This window comes from Siphateles boraxobius, unplaced genomic scaffold (assembly GCF_051911475.1).
Source record: "Siphateles boraxobius isolate OS27281-9 unplaced genomic scaffold, OSU_SipBor_1 7, whole genome shotgun sequence".
Classification (NCBI taxonomy): Eukaryota; Metazoa; Chordata; class Actinopteri; order Cypriniformes; family Leuciscidae; genus Siphateles; species Siphateles boraxobius.
The window spans coordinates 30,589,900-30,613,577 of NW_027509197.1; the positions used below are offsets into that span (position 1 = coordinate 30,589,900).

Consider the following 23,678-nt stretch of genomic DNA (forward strand, 5'->3'; position numbering starts at 1 on the left):
TTTTAAACGGGTAGTGCATCCAAAATTTGTAGTTCTTGTCATTCATGTAAACTTCTATGACTTTCTTTTCTTCACAAAAGTTTCTATTTGTGTGTGTATGTGCCCATACAATGAAAGCCAACGTGGTCCAAAACAACATTGAAAAACATTAGTGACTAGTTAGTAAAAGATTAATCATTAAAGGATAGTTCAACCAAAAATGAAAATTCTGTCAGTATTTACTCACCCTCATGTTGTTCCAACCCCGTAAGACCTTCGTTCATCTTCAGAACACGAATTAAGATATTTTTGATGAAATCTGAGAGCTGGATCACTCCACCATAGGCTTCTTCAGGGATTGAAACTTGCCAGCCCCAAAAACTTATTAAAGACATCGTTAAAATAGTCCAAGTGACTACAGTGGCTCAATCTTAAGTTTATCAAACGACGAAAATACTTTTTGTGCGTAAAAAAACACAAACATAACGACTTTATTTCAACTATTCATTTCTTTCTCTGTGGGCCTCGACTCAGTTCACTAGTATAATAGCGTAAGCTTCTGTTGTTGTACGTCACACGCATCACATGACCAGCGTCAGTCAATAGTGAGCCTACGTGTGACGTAGCACTACGCAATCACACTACGTTAACTGACTAGAGGCCCACAGAGAAGGAAATGAATAGTTGAAATAAAGTCGTTATTTTTGTTTGTTTTTCGCACAAAAAATATTCTCATCGCTTGAAAAACTTAAGATTGAGCCACCCTAGTCACTTGGACTATTTTAACGATGTCTTTAATAACTTTTCGGGGAACAAGTTTCAATCCCTGAAGAATACGGAGTAGTGATCCAGCTCTTAGATTTCATCAAAAATATCTTAATTCGTGTTCCGAAGATGAACGAAGGTCTTACTGGGTTGGAACCACACGAGGGTGAGTAAATACTGACAGAATTTTCATTTTTGGGTGAACTATCAACCAATGAAGAAACCAATGGTTTCAATGAAGAAAGAAAATATTTTATGAGTAAATGATGGCAGACATCTTTTTTTTTTTTTGGATGAACTATCCCTTTAAAGTTGACATTTTATTATTTTAACCTTGTCACATTATCCAGACTATAAAACAAAGTAAACTATGAAAATCTGTCATATATTATTAAATTGTTTAATCTAAATTAAATTCATTAAAAATAACCTTATAAAATATTTATAGTGTGGAAAGGATAAACTAGTGAGTTTGAAAAGTGTGTTTCAACAGAGTTTATTTTCTTTAAGTACACAGGGTCAAAAGCATCCATGGAAACACTCATACGTGTATGTGTCTGTTTATCTGCCTTAAATCTTTGTGCCTGTGTGAAAACAAAACCAAGGCTTTACTTAGTTCTTCATTCTGTCATGGTGCTCCACACACTGCTGTATTTGATGTAGACGTCATATGAGGTAGAGCTCACCCAAACACTGTTATTTATTTTCCAGCTCAACCAAGCTTACATTTCATCATTGCAACCTGCTCTCCAAAGCCAGGGGACGTGCTGCTCTGCTGTTTTATTATTGTTTGTCTAGAGGATGTAGACATAAATCTTTGTGAAATCCCTGTAGAACAACTAGCTATTGTTCAACCTTAGGAAGACACATTTTCTACAATCGAACATTGATAAACTGTGCCGCAAAGTGTATGCAAATAATCCAACAATATAGCTTGAGCACACCTGTGATTCTTGATAACTTGTAGATTCATGTAGTAAAACATGTCCGGTACAAATATAGTTTTGTGGAGTTATATATACATATCTATATTACATGTCAATTTAACTTATCAGTGGCATTGAGTGTTGTGTTTAACAACTTACCCTTCGTGCAGGTTGCAGGATTCAACACAGGTGCGTCCCCTGCTAAAGAACCGGCAGGACAGGCACTGGTCAGGCCCCGGACCCCAGCATCCAGCATCCGAGCACAGCGGGTCACATACCATACGATCCAAAACTGCAAAAGATATGTTTATCATTAATACAAGAGCACTCATGCCAGTAAATAACTAACTTCCCCATAGTTTCCTATCATCTCTCATCTGTCCTTCCACTGAAAGTTGCAAAAGCCTGTCTTATTTAAATAAATGATTTAAGTAAATGATAATACAAAATGTATATATATTATACGTGTTTATTACACGGCTCTGTGGAATACTTGATTCTGATTGGTCAATCGCGCCATCCAGCGGTATGTTATTCCCTGATAACAACTGGTAAAAACAGAAACACAGGCTCATCTGGGTAATTGAAGTCAGAACTATAATGTGCACTATTTTTTTTTTTTTTTTTATGTATGGCAATATATGATATACGGATATATTTTTAGAATAAAAATGCAGAATTTTATATTTGCCTAAATTATAATGTAGTGCTAATTGTGCAAGTGACTACTCTAATTGACTTTTCTAATAAAATGTCACCTGTTCCAAGGTGTTACAATGAAAAACTAATTTCTGTCCATATTTGCATTTCAATCTATTGCACATTTGTCTCCAAATGATGCTGTCAGTCCACCCCAAGGAAACGTTCAGTCGATAGATGGAAAAGATCAAAAATTTTGTCAAACCGTGATTGAACACAATGCAAACGCCATCTGTGAAAAGTGTTATTCGTCCGGTCATGGATGTATTATGCTTGTACGAAGGTGGCTGTATATGAACTGCCGCATTTCAATTTGAAATGAGGACAGAGTGGTCCGGGCGCCCACCCACTGAGGAACTGGATTTTGCAGCAGCTGGGAGAGTGTTTTAAAATACTGCTGACACCACTTCAGCAAGTCTCACAGACATCCCCCTCAACAGACAAACTTCTGAAACTAATGATGAGAATAATATCACTGAAGAGCATATATCGGGGTCAAAATATTCGAAACCACGGTTAAAATATGGATTCTAACTAATGTGTATTAAATATGAGCAGACTTATGACAATGTTAAAAAAAAAGTCATGTTCTTGCTTTCATTGGGAACAATAACGCTGGATTTTACAGCGTGAACTTGTGGGATTCAACTGGCGTCACCGGAGTGGAAAACAGGCGCTAACAAGGTGCTGTGGTCTTTTTTTTAAGACCACAGTCGCTAGTGTGCCTCGAGATCAGGGGTTTACCTGCACAGCTCTCACAAAGTCGGCATGAAATGGATGTTGCGATTGTCTTTTCTTCCCTATTGTTATGTATATCCAGGTTAAACAGTTTTTCGAATGTGAAAAAACGTAGAGCGAGACTTTTATCCATGTGTAATTGATTAGATCATTTGAATCGTTGTGGTTTGCTATTGCTGTGATATCATGTGAGTGACAGGTTTTCACACGTCATCAAAGAAGAGAAAGATGTCTTAGCAAGAGTGAAGGGAAGTTTTTTGATAAAAGAACACAACATTCCATAAAAATATTGTCCATTTTGATATCATGGTGAATTCAAAGCAAAAAAGCCATTTTCGACATTCATGTACATTTTTAAAATCAACTTTTCATTCAAATTGTTATGCTCCTAATATATTGTGTAAGAATTTTTTTTTTTTCAATTAGAAATGAATGAAAACCTCCACAATGTATTATGTTATTTTTAGGGACTACAGTAAGCATTGCTGAACACCAGGGAGGGATTATTTTATATGTGGCTAGTACATTTATTTGCAAAAGTCAATGACTAAATAAGCAATAACATGTAAAGGCACTCCAGAGAGCACTACAAAAACCCGGCCTTTCTCAGGGAACATGATGTTCTAGTTCAAGGACCAACTTGGTACTTAACGCAGGTATCCAACAGCACGAGGAACAACAGAGAGAAGTGGGAAGCCCTTTCAGCTCTACGTTTGTGGCAGATGGATCAAAAAGATGCCAACTTCAAAGTTTTAACCTGGTTGAAAACACACAAGTTGGGTTGGGTTGTGTTGACGCCAAAAGCAGTGCTGGGTTGGTTACCAGGGAGATGTGTAAGAGCCAGGGGGATCGCGAAGCCCAACAAAAGGCTACGGTTGCCGCGAGACATTAATGATTGCTGTTGCATCACAACATCCAGCGCAATGGAAAAGAAGGGCAAAAACTGCTTTTTACCTGCTTTTCATAAACATCACTCAGCAGTGAGAAAAAAGAGAGTTCTTAAAGACAAAGGTGCAAGTAAATTCCCTCTGGTGATTACAGCTCCTCCTAGAAAAAAAAATCTGAAATGTCAGAAATTGTTGCAGGGTCTTCCCTGCAATTAATTCCCTGTGATTGTTCATGGAGCGACTTAACATTTGCAGAGAATGGGTAATTAGATTGACGGTCCTGCATAAATCCAAGGCATTTGGGGTCTTTTTTCAGGTTTACGGTAACATCATTCCACACATCTTCAAGTCTTCCACACACAAAAAGAAACAACCTCAAATAACTCTTTATGTTGGATCTAAGGGTGATTTTGAAGGGTAAAAAGGGAGCACATAGTAGGGGGCTTGCATCAGTACTCGTATTTCACAGCAGAGTGACACTGATCGTCTGACATCTCCTGACCCCCTCCATCTGCGGAGGAACCTCATGGCCCCCGCTAGGCTCGGTGAGGTGCAATGACCCAGCCAGAACGACAGGTATGAGGGAGCCGCACCAGCACCTTCCAAAGTAACCGAATTTAGTGCCTCATAGTCAGCGAGGTCAGCGTGAGGCGTTGTGATCTCTGGATGTGGTTCGGGTGAACTAGGACAAACAGCAGCTGGAAGCCTGAGAACCATCCTAGCCTCAAGACTTTTTCTCACAGGTCAGATGCTGCAGATTGTTGGGTAGATGTTGTGAAGAACTGCTTTTTGAAGCCTTTTGATTTGCAAGAATAAACTGGACTAGACCTTATGATGCAAGTCTAATGTCTGGCTATGCTAATTTTTGATGACTAATTTATACTAAAAACAAATTGAACAATAGTAAAAACAGAGTGATGGACTTACTGCATTCCTTGGGGTCGCGGTTGTTGCGGATCAGGGACTTCTGGGTGTTAGTGCGGAAGAGTCGTGTCCAGTTGACGGTGTTGTAATAGCAGAGTTGACTGTTGTTGGTGACGTACACGTTTCCAGCACTGATCTCATTAAGAGACTGCAGCTGAAGTGATGAAATCCACTGTTGCTTCAGCACCAGAAGAGAGATGCCACTAAACACAACAGAAAACACAAGGGGACAAAACTTACTGTTAACACTTTAAAGAGGGGTCAATTCAGTTACAAAAAATAAAGGGAATACACAATATTTAATCAGTACAATTACATATATCAGTTTTTACTGTGAAAAGCCCACAATTCTTTTTTTCAATCAATCAATCAATCAATCAATCAATCAATCAATCAATCAATCAATCAATCAATCAATCAATAAATAAATCACTAGTTTGTGTGTGTGTGTGTGTGTGTGTGTGTGTGTGTGTGTGTGTGTGTGTGTGTGTGTGTGTGTGTGTGTGTGTGTGTGTGTGTGTGTGTGTGAATAAACTAACAAATGACAAAAACATTTAAAACAAGTAATACAAAATAATAATTAAACATTTTTCAGGGCTTTATATGAATATAACGAACTAACAAGCTAAATATAATATAAACTTTTTATTAAAATATATAATTTATAATTATTTATGTGACATTTTTATATATTTGATAAAATACATTTTCACTATACTTTAACAATTTTTCAAACTGAATGAACACATTTAATTGACAACCACAATTTTAAACAATCAAAAACAACTAAGACGCCCAGACTTTCTTTAGCCTAGAGACTTGATCAGATCAGAATGAGTAAGAATGAAACAAAAGAATGAGATCTGACACAAAGAAAGCTGAAATGATGGCTTCATGAACAAAAGGCATGAGCGATTTGTCAGTATGAGAGATGTTGTTGCCTTTCTAAAGCAAGTGTTTAGCTTGCGTCCCCCATCTAGCGTCGCAGAGGATCTCCCACTTCACATGTGATGAGATGGGTTAATGCTGAGGCGTAATCACAACAGTGTTTTTATTCACAGGCAGGCGTGCTGAAGAGCACATCAAAGGCTTTGAGAGTCAGAACGTGCAGGTGCACTTAAACACTGACATTGCTCTCATCTCGCAGAGACTTCTCTTCTGTTATTCCTCTTTCTCTCTACTTTTTCCTCTCTGTGTTTCAGGCAAAAAGCCAGTGTCAGACACAGAGCAAATCATGTGACAAACGGTAATTGCTATAGTGGTAGAGCTTTCAACAAATGACCCGCAAATTTCTGCCTCTACTGACTCTTTAACTCTAAGCAAATGGGTGTTGCACTGTGTGAATAGAGCTTTTCATGTGTACTCTGTGAACTCTTGGCAAGAAAGCCTCAGCCTCTTTAGAAAACACGAAAGAGGGTATTCACTAAGAGTGAATTACGCATTTGCACATGCTGTCTGTGTTGTTTTAGTCCAATTCACTAAAATGACTAAATGATGCAAATCAGGAGATAATGGAAAAGTAGACACACAATTAGTGCTGAATGCAATTTGAACAGCTATAAATCTAACAGGCTTACAGGCTAGTTATTCATCAAACGATAATATTATCGATCATCATGAGATGAATAAATGCCACGATCAATAGAAACTATAAACAAATATCACTTTTAAATAAACATTAATTAACCACCTCTTTAACATGGACGATAAAGGCACAACACATCAGACAGGCTTTGAATTTTGTGAGTGGAATACAAGTCTATAGCAAATTATTTCAAGTTATTTTAACTTTACAAGCTGTATTCCAATAATTTTTAAGGTTTGATTACAGAACCGCAGAAATACAGCAAAAACAAAGTTATTCAATTGACTTTCACGGTTTGCTTTATGTAATACAAACATTTCGTTTTGATACCATGGATAAATAAGTTATAGAAATGAATAATCATTTTGAATTCAGGTTTTTTTGGGTCCACAATATAATTCTTTTGTTTTGTTAAGGCTATTTCTGTAATATTTTTCAGACTTAAAAGTGTGACGTTGTAATAACAAATGCCTGATTTGGGAGAATGAGTTTCCCAGGTGCACTTGAAGAAAGCAACAGACTTGTGGAAGGAGGATTATTTCTAGAGCTGGCAACAAAGAGTAAGCCCTGGATCTTACCTGTAGAGAGACCTGCCTCCGATGGTTGCCAGATTGGAGAAGACACTCAAATCAGTCATGTTTTCTGGCCAGGACTGAATGTTTAAAAAACCTGGAAAACACAAGATGACACATTCAAAGAGCCAAATGATCAGCCAAAGTAGTAGACATAAGAGGTGCCACCTACAGTAATTATTAAGAGAAATGCATTACTTTCCTTGCAGCATGAAAAAAAAACCCTCTTAGGAGCTTATTAAAGTCATTAATGATTGTGGGGGATCAGTGCTGAGCATACAATCAATGCATTGTTTGAGAAATATGACCACTATATAATGCCTGACTATATTATATTCTCATATCCTGCATCTATCTCCGTTTATTTAATGCAGATTGAAGAGCTGATAGCTATAGATCAAGGAGACATTTTAATAATGGATTCAAAAAATGAATAATTTATTGAAGGGAAAACAATCCTGTGCATATGCCAAGAAGAGACAAACAGGCCAAGAAAAAAAAAAAAAGAGGACTATCTCATTCAAATCAAGGACAAGAAGAACATAAATTACTCCAATTACTTCAACAATGCAAAGCTTGGATGGTGCATATATAAAGTAATAACTGATATGTGATTGCCTTCAAACTAATTCATTACGTTCAGAGGGACATGTTTGAGCAATAGCGGTCTTGTGTTAAGAGACTACTATAATTATTATTACTGCTGAGAGTTTATGGTCATATCTCTCGGCCGTAACTTGTAGTTATCATTCCTGGACTGCTTTGTTGTGCTTCGTTAAAATTTTGGATTCAAACGTTTGGATTCCACACTCATTGACATGTCTACCGGAAAAGATTACAGTAAATATTAATGCAGCCATTTGATTAAGACATTTGCCTCTAGTGATGGTTTTCTGGAGGAGGGAGAAATGCCATCAATAAATCATAAATCATCTAAATCTGACATTAATTGAGCTCCACTGACATTGTTGCCAGACTGTTTATTATTAATGCAAAACCTGCAAAAATGTGCCTAAAATTTCATGATTTTCACTCTTAGAAATCGATAATTTCTAAGCTGAAATGGGGTTAAACGCTTCAGCGTTTGCATTTTTCCGCAGCTGGTCTAAGGTTGTGGAAGTAGATTAGAGGAAGTGCCTCAGTGAGGTGTCGTTAGCGTGGTGTCTGCTGACACTAATTGCCTTAATGACAAAACTGTGCGATGGGAAGTCTAAGAGAGTGTGTCTGCAGTGCCTTGAGAGTGGGCCGCTTGCCTGTCTGTGTTGTAATCTGTTTATTTTTTACGTGTGGAGGCGAGACTTCATCATGCTAATAGTGCTAACGAGGTCCCAGAGAACACTTGTCAGCTCCAGACAAACATCAGGAGAGTAATGCTGCCCCACAAATGAATTGCATGTAAGAATCACAAGGGGAACTGCTGCAAATGAGTCTGAGTAACACAAAATACAGCTGCCGACACCAGCGAGTTTGATCTGCGCCAACATGATCCTTAAGGCTAGGAGATCTTTGTGTCATAACTCATAATGTATGCTTTAAATTTCTGTTGCTTTAATATACCGTATGTAGGCTGTTTATATATATATATATAGTATTTGTTATATCGGTGCATATAAAGTACAAAACTGTTCAAACGTTTGGAGTATGCAGAATATATATACAGTATATATATTGAACATCATTCAAATCATCATTTAACAAAAATAGTGTGGAAAACTATATTTTAAACCATATTTGTACTGTGTTTTTTGCTTTTTCCAATAAACAATCTGAATCTACTTTACAACACTGGCTGTTTGGTCGAAAAAACTAACTTCAGAGAAAATAAATCGTTTTGGAGAAAACTTTCTGATATTATCATGAAAAGGTTGCAAACATATTATCTCAGAAAATATTGATAATTTTCCACAGTTCTATGTCCCAGTGCTATCCCCTCCCTAAAGCCCAGAGTCAGAATCAGGTCAGCCTCTTCTGTCCATCTCTCTTGAGAGATGATTCACAGAGGGCTTGAGCTCAAGGCAGTGCCGGATGAGCCATAGATTTCCCCAAATCTTCAAATACTGGTGGAGAAGCATTCGACTGCGGCTGTGAAATGTTCGTTTAATCCAAGTCAGGGTTTGGGGTTTACTGGGAGTCATACTGACCATGCAACCATACAAAAATTAAATAATAGCCATCTGAAGGGTCTTTCGTTTCAGCAGCAACTTCTCACAGCTAGATATTCTTCAAGCGTAAAATGCAAATTGTACACTGAATTCATTCAAATGGAGTAAACACATTCGATTTAAAAACCCGCTGTAAAGAAATACATATAGCAGGCACCTCTGGATCTGTCAAAGTCTTCAAGCTGGGGGTCACAGAGCAGAAATAACACCTTTCCAGTGAAGACGTTCTGTCAGACACTGTGGCCACCTGCATATAGATGTGACAGCCTGACATGCATGCCTCACTGACGTGGAGAGCCCTCTTTGCTGTCACCACAGCAAGAGAGAGGGAGATAGGTAAAGAGTGTAAGGAAGAGAGAGAGAGAGAGAGAGAGAGAGAGAGAGAGAGAGAGAGAGAGAGAGAGAGAGAGAGAGAGAGAGAGAGAGAGAGAGAGAGAGAGAGAGAGAGAGAGAGAGAGAGAGAGAGCGAGAGGGATGTTTTCAACTGCTTTCATGTTTCTTATGAGTTCTGCTCTCCTTTGGGAAGCTCTCTTCAGTTGGAGAAATCTTCCTCATCATGTATTCATCATATATAGGGCCTCCCCGCTGAGATACAGAGAAACGGACACTCGTACAAACACACACACAGTTTCACACATCTCACACACACATCTACAAATCCACAAACACACTAGATCTTCCTCTGTGCTTTGTTTCATGTCTTTTTGATGCAACTCTCCAATAAAACAGGTGGATTATGGAAATCTGGGCATTTGAATCAGCTATTTTCATTTTACAGGCCCTTATTTATGAAAGCATAAGTTAATGGCTCTTTTCCAAAATGTAGGAAGCTGCCTCGCTGTCTACTGTCTGTTATCTTATAAGGCAGCAACCTAACAGAAATGGACCCTCATTAGTGTCTGGTTTGGAACACTCTCTCAGGCCCTGTTCACACCTGGTATTATTGGATCACAAGTGGACGACGTGTATACAGGTGTAAATACAGGTGTAAAGGGGGTTTAACATGCTTTGAGCTTGTCCACTTCCAGAGGTAGACAAAAATGCATTAGACCAGATTGCTTTTGTAGTGTAGACGCTCGTGTTCGAATGAGTTCGAACAGCCACAAAAGCCAATTCTCCACCTAATGACCTAATGCGTAAAGATTATGGGAAGCGCGCTAGCCAGACTGGATTTAAACTTTGTCGGCTGGAGAAGTTTGGTTTGAAGATGAAAAACGTACTAAGCACAATGTTCTCTCACCATTGATGATTTCTAATGCACTCACAACGTTTGCAGTAGTCTTGCGAATGAAGGTGTAAACAAGATAATATTATAGATTGTAAACGGGAATGTTTCTCCCTCGTATACTTGTGATCCAACCGATCAAAATGCATCTTAATATTAATACCAGGTGTAAGCAGGGCCTTAGTGTGTTAAACAAATAACCCTCCTCATGCAAAGTGCACAGTAAACGTAACTTGACTGATTTCAGCAGAGATTGAGTTAGCAATGCTTGTGTCAGCACATATTCTAACAAGCATACATAAATGTTGGGTAAAATGGTTCATTTATTATATTAGCATATAGCATCTATTTAAATATGTGCCTGCCAGAGGAGGATGGGCTCCCCCTGCTGAGTGCTGGTTCCTCCGAAGGTTTGTTCTTTGTAATTTATGGCTTGCGCAATTTGTGTTTGTAAGGCACTATGCATTACTCAAAGATGCCTTGAAAACAATACGTGTTATCTTATTATCATCATTATTATGTAAAAGACCAATCCAAATAAAACCAACATGACTTACCAGTGATCTCTCGAACGGTGCGGAACACATTGAGTTTCTCCGGATCCAAGGGCTCTATGTTGTGGTATATGTCCCTGTAACACACACGAATATCAATGCAAATACACATCAAACTCATACTCATTTCTTTAAGAAATCAAGGAAAACCTAGCATTTTGAGTACACAGATCGTGTAACAAGCTCTTAAAGCAAACAGTGAGAAGCCATTTGCAAAAATCAAGTTATTAGAGGTTCCATAATTGCAGATTATCAATATAAAAGCGTTTAACCAGTGTCTGCTGACCACATCCATCCCAGTATGCTGAATTGTCTAGATCTTTTTTAAGTCTCCATGCCCTATAATGTTCTATTGAGCAGTACACCAGGTTTTAATAGCACCACTGAGCTGGAGATCTTCAGGGAGGATGTGTCCAGAACACCTGCTGACGCGTCGTGTGTGAGAGTGTGCACGTGGGAATACGTGTAAGAAATATGCGCACTCCATAGCACAGTTTGTGGTGGAGATGATGTCATATGCATGCCTATCAGAATGTGTGTATGTGTGCACATGAGTTTTCCCAGCATGCTGCGGTTGCTGGCCCTGGATTGCTCTTTAAGAGCAGAGTCAGCTGTATGGGGTTAAAGGGCCAGCCAAGCAGGCGCAGTGGGATCAGAAAGAGACCACTGGAGGGAGCAGGTCAACCAGAGGTCAAATGACTTCTTGACAAGCTGACAATCAAATATTTCACAGCACTTATATAAAAAGGGGGCAGCAGATTTCTCATATAAAGTCACATTAACTGCGGCCGTCTTGAGAGTCAGCAGAAGGTCTCGTAGGTCTTGCTTGCCTGTCTAAACTCTCAAAGTGTGTTAACGGCACTTTTAATGTGTGCTATTAAACTAGCCACTGCTGTTTTTTTTTACACAGTCATGATGTGAATGGTTTCTCAAGAGCTTTTCTTTCATGAATCCCCTCCTGCATCATTAAAGCTGATGTTATCTGATAAAAAGAAGCAGCATAGGTCAAATGGCTTCCGACAATCCAATATTCGATATTCGGCTGTAAAGCGGAGTGTAATGGCTCTGAAGTGAGCTGAAAGAGGCCTTGAAGGAGCAACTCTCACCCTTTAATGCCTGTGATGAGGAACACCAGATTTCCGTTGATCTTGGTGCAGTTGATGAATCTGTCAATGTTGCTGGAGTCGACGGTTTGAGACGTCTGAAGGCTGGCAGTGCCAATCCCATCACATGCTATTACATAAACCAGACAACTTTGTCAAATTCATGGATAGAACTTTCATGTGATGTTTGATAACTTTGAAGAGAAAGAATAATTAATGAATGGTTAATGTCAGGTCAACTGACCCCTTCAGAAATTGGTTAGCAAGGTTCCCACCAAAATACCATACTTCACACATTACTGTTACTGCTGTAAAGTTCACGGTGCACAATACATGTACTGTGATGCAGTGTTTTGTCACAATACACCGCTGCATAATGGACAAAGTAGGTTGTTTACTGGAAAGGCTGAACTTTCCTAAATACAATAAACAAAGACTGTATCAATAACAGTCTTTGAATAGCAGCAGTAGTTCCATGTAGTTTTAAGCATTGTTACCAGTTGTATTTTGCATTTGATTGCTTCTTTTCTATGTTTTCAAAGAGAAAAAATTAGATATATAGATATAAATAGATAATTATATACATTTATATTTTACATAATTATATATATATATATATATATATATATATATATATACAGTATATTTTTGTAATCAAATAAATGCACCCTTGGTGATTAGAAGAGACTTCTTTTAAAAGCATTACAAGTTTTGAAGTTTTTTGAACGGCAGTAAATATATATATATATATATATATATATATATATATATATATATATATATATATATATATATATATATATCAATATTACTATATTACAATCTAGGGGTGTCGCAATATACCGGGTTTGACGATAATCGTGATATTCAAAGCATGAAATATCGACATCGTGTTAATTTAGAGTGTGGCGGTATACCGGTATCGGCGATAACCACGATGTTTAAAATGAATAGGACTGTTATGATAACATGACACGTAAATACTCCAGCTCGAGTACCTGTTTGAAGTCTCAGCTGTATTGCCCCCGCTGACACCTATCAAAGAAGATGCAGCCCGGGTCGCGCAGCTACTCTGAGGAGAACGCCGTCTGAGCGAGAGAGTGAAACACTCTGTCCACACCCGAAAAAAGTAAGCTCGCCTGAATGGGAGTTCTTCGGCTCAAAAGAAAACAGCACTTTAAAGGGGGTCGCGCGGCACACCGGACGAGAAGCGCAGGGCCACGTCGTTAAAATTCGAACACATTTTCTCTTCATTTTCTCTTTTTCACACCGATTGTGCCATTCGGCGCCTGTCTGCGGCTCCCAGCAACGGCTCTTGTTCAAAATCCTGCCGCGACACAGAGCGCCATTTACATAGTTTTATATCAAATTTACATTATATTTGTCGCAAATCATCGTAAATGACTTCACCCTGTGCTGCAATGTACATTTAGTTTTACATTAATTTACAGAAATCAGCTGCTTGAATGAAAATTGCTGATGTTATCGGATTTTCAGGTGATATTCTCAATTCATTCAGTTAATGGATGCACTGAGGTAAAGTGATCGGCTCACAGACTCAGCAACTATTGTATTTAATTGTACAATCATAACATAGTAGGCCTACAGACATTATCTTAATTTCATAATCTCCTTAAACATAAGAATACTGCTGGCCATAAACCGAGAAAGTGCGCGTCCGGTGTGCGATACCTCGAGTTGTCCTACACGCGACGCGGCTCTGCAGAATGTGTAGCCACCAACCTTTTTACCCATCTCCGTGTCCATCACCCTGCGGATTACGCATTTTTACAGAGAATACATTGCGATTATTTTATTAGTCATGGAATGGGAAACGTGACATTAACCTGTTAACAGGGGGTTTCTGTGTTCATACATTTAATAAATGGTGATTATTAAGAACCATCTTATTTTTGTATTTGCACTTGATTTTTTTGTTTGTACCCTTATGTTTGTTGGGCAAAAAAGAAATACTATATAACTACCCCCAACCCCCCTCCTTCAAATTACATAATTTGTAAAAAACGGTGTTCTCCAAAACTATTAAAAATATTTTTTTAACTGAAGTAAAGATGAAATAAAATTCAATATAAATATTATTAAACTTAAATAAACATCTGAAATGGTGAAATATTATAATTTTTAAGCTAAAGTACTAAAATTATTAAAACTAAAACTGAAATAAAAAATAAATAAAAAATTATATAAATGCCAAAAACCATACCAAAATGACTACAACTTCAACTAAAATTAAATTATAAAAGATAATTCAAAATATTAATAAATAGCATGTAAGTAATATTAAAATAATACTGTTATAAATTAAGGAAATAGGATTTCCATCAAAATGCGTTTTTGCTTTGCTATCACAGTTTGTGAAATTTCATTGACAACTGAAATTTTGGTTTTGGGGCAATCATCATAGCAAAATAATAATTTTGGTGAGTTTTGATGAAGTGTGTGATCACCTTTAGGGCAGATATCAGTGCAGGGAATGCACATCTTGATCCTGTTCTCCTCCACCTCCATCTTGTTGCTGGGACAGGCTCTGACACAGGAGCTGTGGTCCACCACGAAGTTATCTATCACCCCACACACAAAAGCAGAACAAACGGTCAGACTGCAGTGTGCCCCTGAACAAACTCTAAGCAATCTCTGTGAAAAAAGCCATTGACATTTTGTAATGGTAGAGATGAAACATCCATTCTCAGACAAAAAGCATTAACACATCCGCGCGAACGCACTGGGTACCCTGACTGTGGCGTGTGTGTGTGTCTGTGTGTGTGTGTGTGTGTGGAAAGAGCCCATTTCCGGCGGCGACAGTGCAGCGTGGCATCCATCACTAGAGAGGAGAAAGGGCTCACGAAGGGCCAGATAAAAGAAGATGGAGCACTTAAGTGCAGACGTCTCTCTTCACCTCTTACATTAAACGTGAATCTCTGAGTCTTACTGTGGCATTAGATTTAACGTGACACCAGAAGAACGAATAACCCTGGGTAAAAACACAACCCTCACTTGACAGCCTCGTGAAACCCAACCAAACTGAGGATTTCAGAGATGTGCCATTGAATGAAGAGGTCTTGTCCAAACTGCAAAGGACGTTTTTTTGTTATGGAACGGGTCTCTGAGTATTGCACAATAACATTAATCGTGGACTGAGCACTGGATTGGGCGTCTGTCAGTGTGCAAACCCTTCATTCTGCAGCAGTGGCTGCCCAGCAAGGGGGAATAATGACACTCGTGCTCACCTATAACCACTGTTATCAAAACTCTCTTCCATTATTTTGATGTTACTTTCTCTTTCTCTGTTCTCTCCTCTTCAAAGAAGTCAGGCCAGTTCATTCGAAACTGTCCTCGTTTCAATGAGAAACACACAAGATTCCTATCTCCGTTATTGTTCTATCAGGTCTATCACACTCAGCTCTGTTTTATATGTTGCATTGTATGCATGCGTATAGTACATGTACATACTTTGTTATGGTGCTGACAATGCAAAGCCATTAAAACATTAAAAATGTAGTTATAGATCACATTTTGATTTTCACTTAATACATTTAAATGTGGGATGGTAAATAATACATTTAGTATTGGTTGAAATTAAGTTTTTCTTCTGTTTGGGGACCCATATTGAGGTGCATTACTGTTTGTGGATATTATTTTTTAATAATATCTGTCTACTAGAATTTGATTAGGTTAGAGTAACGTATTAAATTAATGCAAAGAAAACAACATCAAAATTTATCAAAAATAAAAATAAACTAATTCTCAACAGAACATGAGGGTTAGCTTAATGTCGTTTTGAATGCATATTTTAATATTTGAACAATAATTATTTTGAGATCAAACAATAGTTGGTGGACCCCCTGTAGACCCTTTCTTCTTTCTTTCTTTCTTTCTTTCTTTCTTTCTTTCTTTCTTTCTTTCTTTCTTTCTTTCTTTCTTTCTTTCTTTCTTTCTTTCTATTTCTTTCTTTCCTCCTTCAAGTCAACAGAGGTCAAGAAGCTGAGTGAGATTTATCAGATAGGCTCACTCCTGGGGCTCTCATGTGGGCCGCACCTCAACAGGGGCTCAGAGGAGCGTGAGGACTCAGGTGCAGCCGATTCGCCTCATTTGCATTCAATCTGAAACATGCTTACATGCCCGCTTGTGAACGCGCCTAGACACGGCATCTGATATCCATTTATGTGAGTGAAAGATCCAGCTAGAATGGTGTGCGTTAGCATAGACAGGTTTGAATTCATTCTCTCCGTCTTACGTGGGCACTTTTTGACGCAGAAAGCTCCATATGTGTATTTGGCCCGTGGGTTGTGCTCCAGCTGGAACGTGGTTGGGTTGTAGACGAAGGGTTGTGGGCATTGCGTCACACATGCACCGCTGTCGTTGAAGTTAGTGCAGGCCTGGACACAAGGAAACAAGGTTATTGACAGCAATACACATTTATTTAATAAAACAGCTGACACAATCTTGTGTTGCTACTCTTACAGTCTCATTTTTGTAAATTATGCAATAGAAGAATGTGTAGGAACACAAAATCAGCTTCAACACACAAAAAAGTATGTCAACCAACACCAATACTACATAAAAGCAATATAGGGCAGCAATGCTACTAATAAATAATGATTCAAACAGGCTAAAGGAATGGAAAAAGCTCTATACATTGACTTTAGTAACATGTGAGAATATATGTTTTCTGTCTTAGAGTTGCTGAGATGAAAAAAAATTGAAGGCATTGATCCAAATCCCAATGCATGCCGTGAAAGTACTTTTTCAATTAAAAGGGAACAATTGAGAAGTACAATATCAATGATTACAGCTGAGGATAACTAATTAAAAAAACAGAGAGGTGCGATAAATCGCTTTCTCTGAGGGCCGGAGAGGCGAGGAGCAGTCAGAGACATTCGGGATCTGCCCAGGCAACACTCAACAAAAGAGCTCCAGAGGTGTGGCCCCCCTCTCATTCACAGCAAAGCATTGTGGGAGGAAATGAGATTTTAATGGTATCTCCAGTGCAAAGAACGTCTCCTATAGGGAGATTTCTGGTCAAAAGCGAGTCATCTGTAGGCAACATAGATCTCTTTTGAAGAAGTGAATATCACAGCTGAACAAAAACTCAAAGATAAGGTGAGGGAGCCAGAATGGGTCTGGCGCTGTTACCATAAAACTTATACAATTTCAGGTTTATGGGATGCTGATAAGGCCATAGATGACTGACAGACTGTGTATGTGTGTGTGTGCATGTGTCTGTGTATTTGTGTGTGTTTGGGGGCTGTGGGGGCGTGGGGGTTACATGCTGAGACATCTAAGAGGATAAAATTTGAAGTTAGGGATTCTCTTCGACCCGGAAAAGATGTTGACTACTTGTGAGTCAATGCTTAAAAGCACAATGCCCACTATTTTCACATCTTGCATAATCTGCATCAACACAGTGACGTTTAAATGTCTGATTCCACATTCAAATCTGAGATTCAAAATGTAATTTTAAACCTATAAAAACTATTTTAGAATTAACATTGTACATCAACATTTCCACAACACAATGAATTTGTGATATTTTGACCATGTTTAAAATCCCGTTTACATGACGGCAAGTATAACAATAACTATAAAGTTTAAAAAAACATTCTAATTCTATGAGAATAGGGAAGTCCACAACACAACTAATTATAACAATGACAGAAGAATGACATAATTGAAATCGCTTCAGAACGATTTTTGTCCAGCTGATAAATAATAAAAACACTGACAGCCAATCAGAATCCATCCTGCTTTAAAGAAGTTGAGCATTTAAAGTGGCAGGTGACATAGTTGCAGTGTGCGCTTATAATAAACAAAATGCCACTGTGCATTGGTGTGGATGTTTATTTATTTATTGTTATAGCTATCTTTATAGTTATCTTACTCATTACTCTTGGTGTGAACGGACCTTAACTTGCACAAAAGTTCAAATGTTCTTGCTTCCTTTGAAGCTCAATAAGGTCTTTGTATCATTCTCAAATCTTGCTGGAAAATATGATAATCAGGTTTTATATAAACTTGTGAAGTTCATGCAGCTTGAGTACTGCTGTTATTTAAGCAAAAACAAATAGAAAAAAATTTGTTTGCTTATCATATAATTAGTGTTGATAAAAACCCTATAAAAATAGAAGAATGCAAAAGCTCAAATTTGCTAGTGGACTTTGAAACCACACTTTTATATATTGATTATGAAATGCAAGTACAGAAAAAATACAGAACAGGCACAAAGAAAGTTATATATAGATAGAACAATATAGAACAAACTCTAGTCATGTGATCTGTGACTAGTCGACACAGAGTCAAAACATCAACTAGTGGCAGAGCTTATCGACTATATTCTGCAATCACTAATATGCTTGGGTGTATGTGTGTGTTACAAAAATACTGAAGACATACAAAGCAGTCTGTGTCCTTGGGTCCTGAACAGCCTCCAGCACACTCGCGATGGCAGCAGTCACTGACATACGGCCCAAAACAGCGACCATCACACTGCTCGGCACACACCGTTTTGGTCACTGAGAAAGTAACAGAGTGACAGGTTCAGAAACTGTTCGTGAAAAACGCATTTTCTAATGACAAGTAGCATTTGTGTTAACAAACACTTTACCATAATGCCTAATCATACTACACAGCTGTCTAGATGACAGTAGGAGTGGTATTAAGTAAGAGTAAACCGAGCTCTAGCCAGAGAGAACAAGTTGTGATGTGTGGTCTCTTAACTTCAATGATGGTGAACATGGAGCAGTGCTGCTTTCCTATTCCTATCTATACTCACAGTAATGCATATAGACATTCACAGTAATTCCTACCATATGGCATGCCAAATACATCTCTGGTGTAGCTGCTGAATGAGCTTAGGGAGCTTTCTGAAATAAGGCCAACTTTATGCGCTATAAGGATGCAAACGAAGATGCGGATGCTTGGCTTATGCAACTCTTATACTCTTGGACAGTAAAAAAAACTTTACTCATGGGTGTGATAGAGTTATTATCTAAATGAATCAAATATTATTAAGGTACTCTATGTTTTTTTTTTTATTATATTCTGAAAATCTTATTACAATTTAAAATAACTGATTTGTATAATATTTAAAAATGTAATTTATTTATGTGAAGGCAAAGCTGAATTTTCAGCATCATTACTCCAGTCTTCAGTCAAGTCACATTTATTTATATAGTGCTTTTTAACGAAAACAGATTGTTTCAAAGCAGCTTTACAGAGATAACAGGAAAATGCAGCAAAGTTTGTTTCCAGAAGAAAATAGCATCACAGTCCACCTTCAGCTTCGGTTCAGTGTCACATGTTCCTTCAGAAATCATTCTAATACGTTGATTTGGAAACATTTCTTCCCATTATCAATGTTGAAAACAGCTGTACTGCTTAATTGTTTTGTTTTTGTGGAAACTGTGATACTTTTTCCCACAATTTTTTGATGAACAGAATGTTCGAAAGAACATCATTTATTTAAAATAGAAATCTTTTGTAACATTATAAATGTCTTCACTGTTACTTTGGATCAATTTAACGCATCCTTGCTGAATAAAAGTATTAAATTAAAATTCTCCTAAAACAATTGCTCTGCCATCACAAATGTTGACCTGAAGAGAGAACTATCTATAGTAGAATACAGTTTACACTAATGGCCAGTGGGTTATGCTTCTAGAATGCAACAACTTACACAATCACAAAGACTTAAATCCTACAAAGACTGTCATTTAAATTGATCTACTAGCCCCCACACAAATGTAAGTGTGAGTGTTACTAGCAAGGTGCTTGTAAAAGGGTGTAATTGGATTTCCACAGCAGCATTTGTATATGCATGCTTGTTCGGGCTGACTGCACGCTACACAGCCTCTTACATGCCCGTTAATTCTTTATCAAGAGTTCATTAGGCTCTCTAAGCATGACAGGATTCAGATGTACAAGGATCTTGGTACGTTGACATAGAATTTCAAGCTGGGTGACATGCTATCTAAAACTACATCAAATATTTATTTCTTTTTCCAGTATAACTTTCATACATGCAGTTTTAATGATCTCATGCTAATTGAATATTTAGATTTTTAAATATTCATGCAAAGCCACATTGCTTACAAAATCACTTCCTTCAAAAAGAGAACTTATTGAAACTAAACTACAAAAAAAAACTGCACTTCTGACATGAGATAGATGAATAAATTCGTATTTGATCATCCATGTTTACATATCAATGATGTGAGATCAGAAACATGGCCTACACAGTCATTATCAGACAGTTATGATTACCAGAAGAATTAACAATATACAGTAAGACTAAAGTGTTTAAAAGTTCACAAAACCTTCAGCTGTTTCTGGTTCTGGTTCTGTATAGCACCTGCTGCTCTGCACATAATTCTGAATGATCCGAAAGTTGGAAGGTTTTTTTTATATTCCAAGCGACTTTTTATCTCACAGTTCAGATTTTTTTTCTCACAATTGTGAGTTTATATCACGCAATTCTGACTTTATGACTTGCAATTGCGAGTTTAAGTCAAACAATTCTGACTTTATATCTTTATATTATAGCGCGTTTATATCTTGCAATTGTGAGAAAAAAAATTAAAATTCTGAGATAAAAAGTCACAATTACCTTTTTTTATTTTTCATTCAGTAGCAGAAACATATGGAAGCATATGAGTAGCAATATTCAATTTGAAATGTAATATGCAAAATGACAATGCAATATGTAAAATGGCAATACATTTCTGTATTTAAATTTACATTTTCCATTACATTTGTAATGGATGCAACAATATGAACATTTTGTCTCACCATTAAAATCCACGTCCCAAGCACACACTTATAATGTTCTCATAATAATTGTAAGAATTACAATTACAATTACAACACGCTGCACATGTTGCACTGATATGTATTTTCCTTTTTCAAAGTGATTTCAATCATATTTCAAGCGCATCTGAAGTGTCTCAGCTGAAGGAAATAATACATTATTTATTGGCTTTTATATATCGGCCACATTTTCTTATCAGGCCGATAACGATAACATTATAAATGAACATATATCGGCTGATACTGATATGGAGGTCGAGTTTTCAGTGTAAAAGCCTACTTTTGATATTCTTGCCACTGTTGCCTTTGGCTTTTGTCTTGCTTTGTTGGGGACATTTAATTTAATATTCAACAATATTATTGGTTGGTGGAAAATGAAAATGAAAAATCTAGTATATGATTTACATTTGCCGTTTCATACACTAGTTTTAATATGTAAATTGAATAGATATTGTAACGCTTTATAAGTTGCAAAATTAAAATGTATTACAGAAATGATTAGATATTTTAACATGTTCAAGCAAAAACTGTAGCAAAATTATCATTTCAATGTTATTTTTTTTAATTGCATTTACACTCACAGTTAAGACACTTACGATTTTATTTTCATTAAATGTCCCGCAATGAACATAGCAAAATTCAATGAGCAAATTGAAAATGCATTCCGAACCAATCACGTCCCCGTAAATATAGGCTATATATGTTAAGTGTTTTGAGGTGTTGGAAGGGAACATGACGGCGGAAGAGCTGATACGAGCGTAACATTTTCTGGCAGACGAAGTGGTAGTGTTTCCGAAGATTATTACGTGTCTGCAGGTGATAGAACCAGTGCGTTGTTGGAACGTCTGTGATCATTTCCTGCCTTAGGTGTCGACACCCGTTTGGTGTGAACATTATGCAGAAGCACTGTTGTTGTCTGATGCTGGACTGTGTTAATGATGGTTTCGTTTTGTATTAAATAATCTCATTGTCTGATACACATATGCTTATCTTTATTCTTATAACTATTAACTATAATTACCCAATAATGTTGGAGATCCTACAGTTTTTCCTTACAGATGCATAGGCCTATTACTCTGCGATCACAGAATATGACGGGTCAAATTCAGAGCTACAGAAAAATGTGACCTCTCTTTATTTCTTCATAACTGACTGTAATGTTCAATAAAGTGACTCATGTGATACATGACCATCTCCCATTTATATTTTATTAAGCATATTGATTAGATATTGATAAATATATAGCTACAGTAAATCAAGTCAGGAATCTGGGTGTATCTCTAGAGTCAGACCTTAGTTTCAGTAGTCATGTCAAAGCAATAACTAAATCAGCATACTATCACCTGAAAAATATTGCAAGAATTAGATGCTTTGTTTCCAGTCAAGACTTAGAGAAACTTGTGCATGCTTTCATCACCAGTAGGGTGGATTATTGTAATGGACTCCTCACTGGCCTTCACAAAAAGACCATAAGACAGTTGCAGCTCATACAGAACGCTGCTGTCAGTATTCTGAGCAGAACCAGAAATATGAACACATCACACCAGTCCTCGGGTCTTTACACTGGCTGCCATTTACATATGGTATTGATTTTAAAGTATTATTACTGGTATATAAATCATTCAATGGCCTAGGACCTCAACACATCACAGATATGGTCACTGAATATAAACCCAACAGATCACTCAGATCATTAGGATCACATCGGCTAGAAATACCAAGGGTTCACTCTAAGCATGGTGAGTCTGCTTTAACTACTATGCCAGCCGCAGCTGGAACCAGCTTCCAGAAGAGATCAGATGTGCTCCTACAGTAGTCACATTCAAATCCAGGCTCAAAACACATCTGTTTAGCTGTGCATTTACTGAATGAGTAATGTGCCACTGTACGACCAACTGTTTGTACTGTATTTTATTTTATCTTTTATTCAAAACTGTTTTAATTATTCTGATTTCTTTTGATTATTTTAATTTCTTCTATGTAAAGAACTTTGAATTACCACTGTGTATGAAATGTGCTATATAAATAAACTTTCTTTGCCTTGCCTTGCCTTACAGTATAGGGTCATGGAATCTGACGGGTCAAATTCATACCGAAAAATTTGACCGCTGTTTATTTCACCATATCTGAATGTAATGTTCAATAAAGTGACTCATTTGATCTTTAACCATCTCCCCTTTCTATTTTATAAATCATATTGATCAGATATACTGTAACTAAATATATAAGGTCACGGAATCTGACGGGTCAAATTCGAAGACTGGCCTTTTTTGGGGGAATTGTGGAGCAGGTTCGGGGCTGGTGACATCATCGTCTATAATTCAGTGTCTAATATTTTAAAAACCGAAAAATTGAAAAAATTGGGTGACCTCAGAATTACCTATACATATTATTTTAATATCTAAAAAAACCAAAGCAGCACAAACAAAAAGCAAAGTAACAGCACAAACGAAATAAAAACGATTGAACCTATTTTGCCAACGTTTTGCATTGGGTGGGGGCGGGGCCAACTTCACGCAGTGATTGACAAGATCGGGACGGGGCGAGATGGGACGGGACGTTACGGGGCGGGGCGGGATCGGCTCGGAATGCATTTTCAATTTGCACATTGAATTTTGCTACATTCATTGCGGGACATTTAATGAAAATGCAACCGCAAGTGTCTTAACTGTGAGTGTAAACGCAATCAAGAAAAATAACATTTAAATGATAATTTTGCTACAGTTTTTGCTTGAA

General features: G+C 37.4%; 1 protein-coding gene across 3 annotated transcripts in view; it reads right to left on the minus strand.

Moving 5' to 3' along the window:
* Nucleotides 1-23,678, minus strand: part of erbb4b (erb-b2 receptor tyrosine kinase 4b) — a 367,114-nt gene that overhangs the window by 75,994 nt on the left and 267,442 nt on the right. For all 3 annotated transcript variants that reach the window (XM_077216017.1, XM_077216016.1, XM_077216015.1), the window contains exons 6-13: nucleotides 18,531-18,649; nucleotides 16,375-16,516; nucleotides 14,588-14,701; nucleotides 12,123-12,249; nucleotides 11,020-11,093; nucleotides 7,082-7,172; nucleotides 4,922-5,121; nucleotides 1,830-1,962 (exon numbers count right to left, since the gene is read on the minus strand). In XM_077216017.1, coding sequence (XP_077072132.1) covers nucleotides 1,830-1,962; nucleotides 4,922-5,121; nucleotides 7,082-7,172; nucleotides 11,020-11,093; nucleotides 12,123-12,249; nucleotides 14,588-14,701; nucleotides 16,375-16,516; nucleotides 18,531-18,649 — 1,000 coding nt within the window. The remainder of the gene's footprint in view (nucleotides 1-1,829; nucleotides 1,963-4,921; nucleotides 5,122-7,081; nucleotides 7,173-11,019; nucleotides 11,094-12,122; nucleotides 12,250-14,587; nucleotides 14,702-16,374; nucleotides 16,517-18,530; nucleotides 18,650-23,678) is intronic.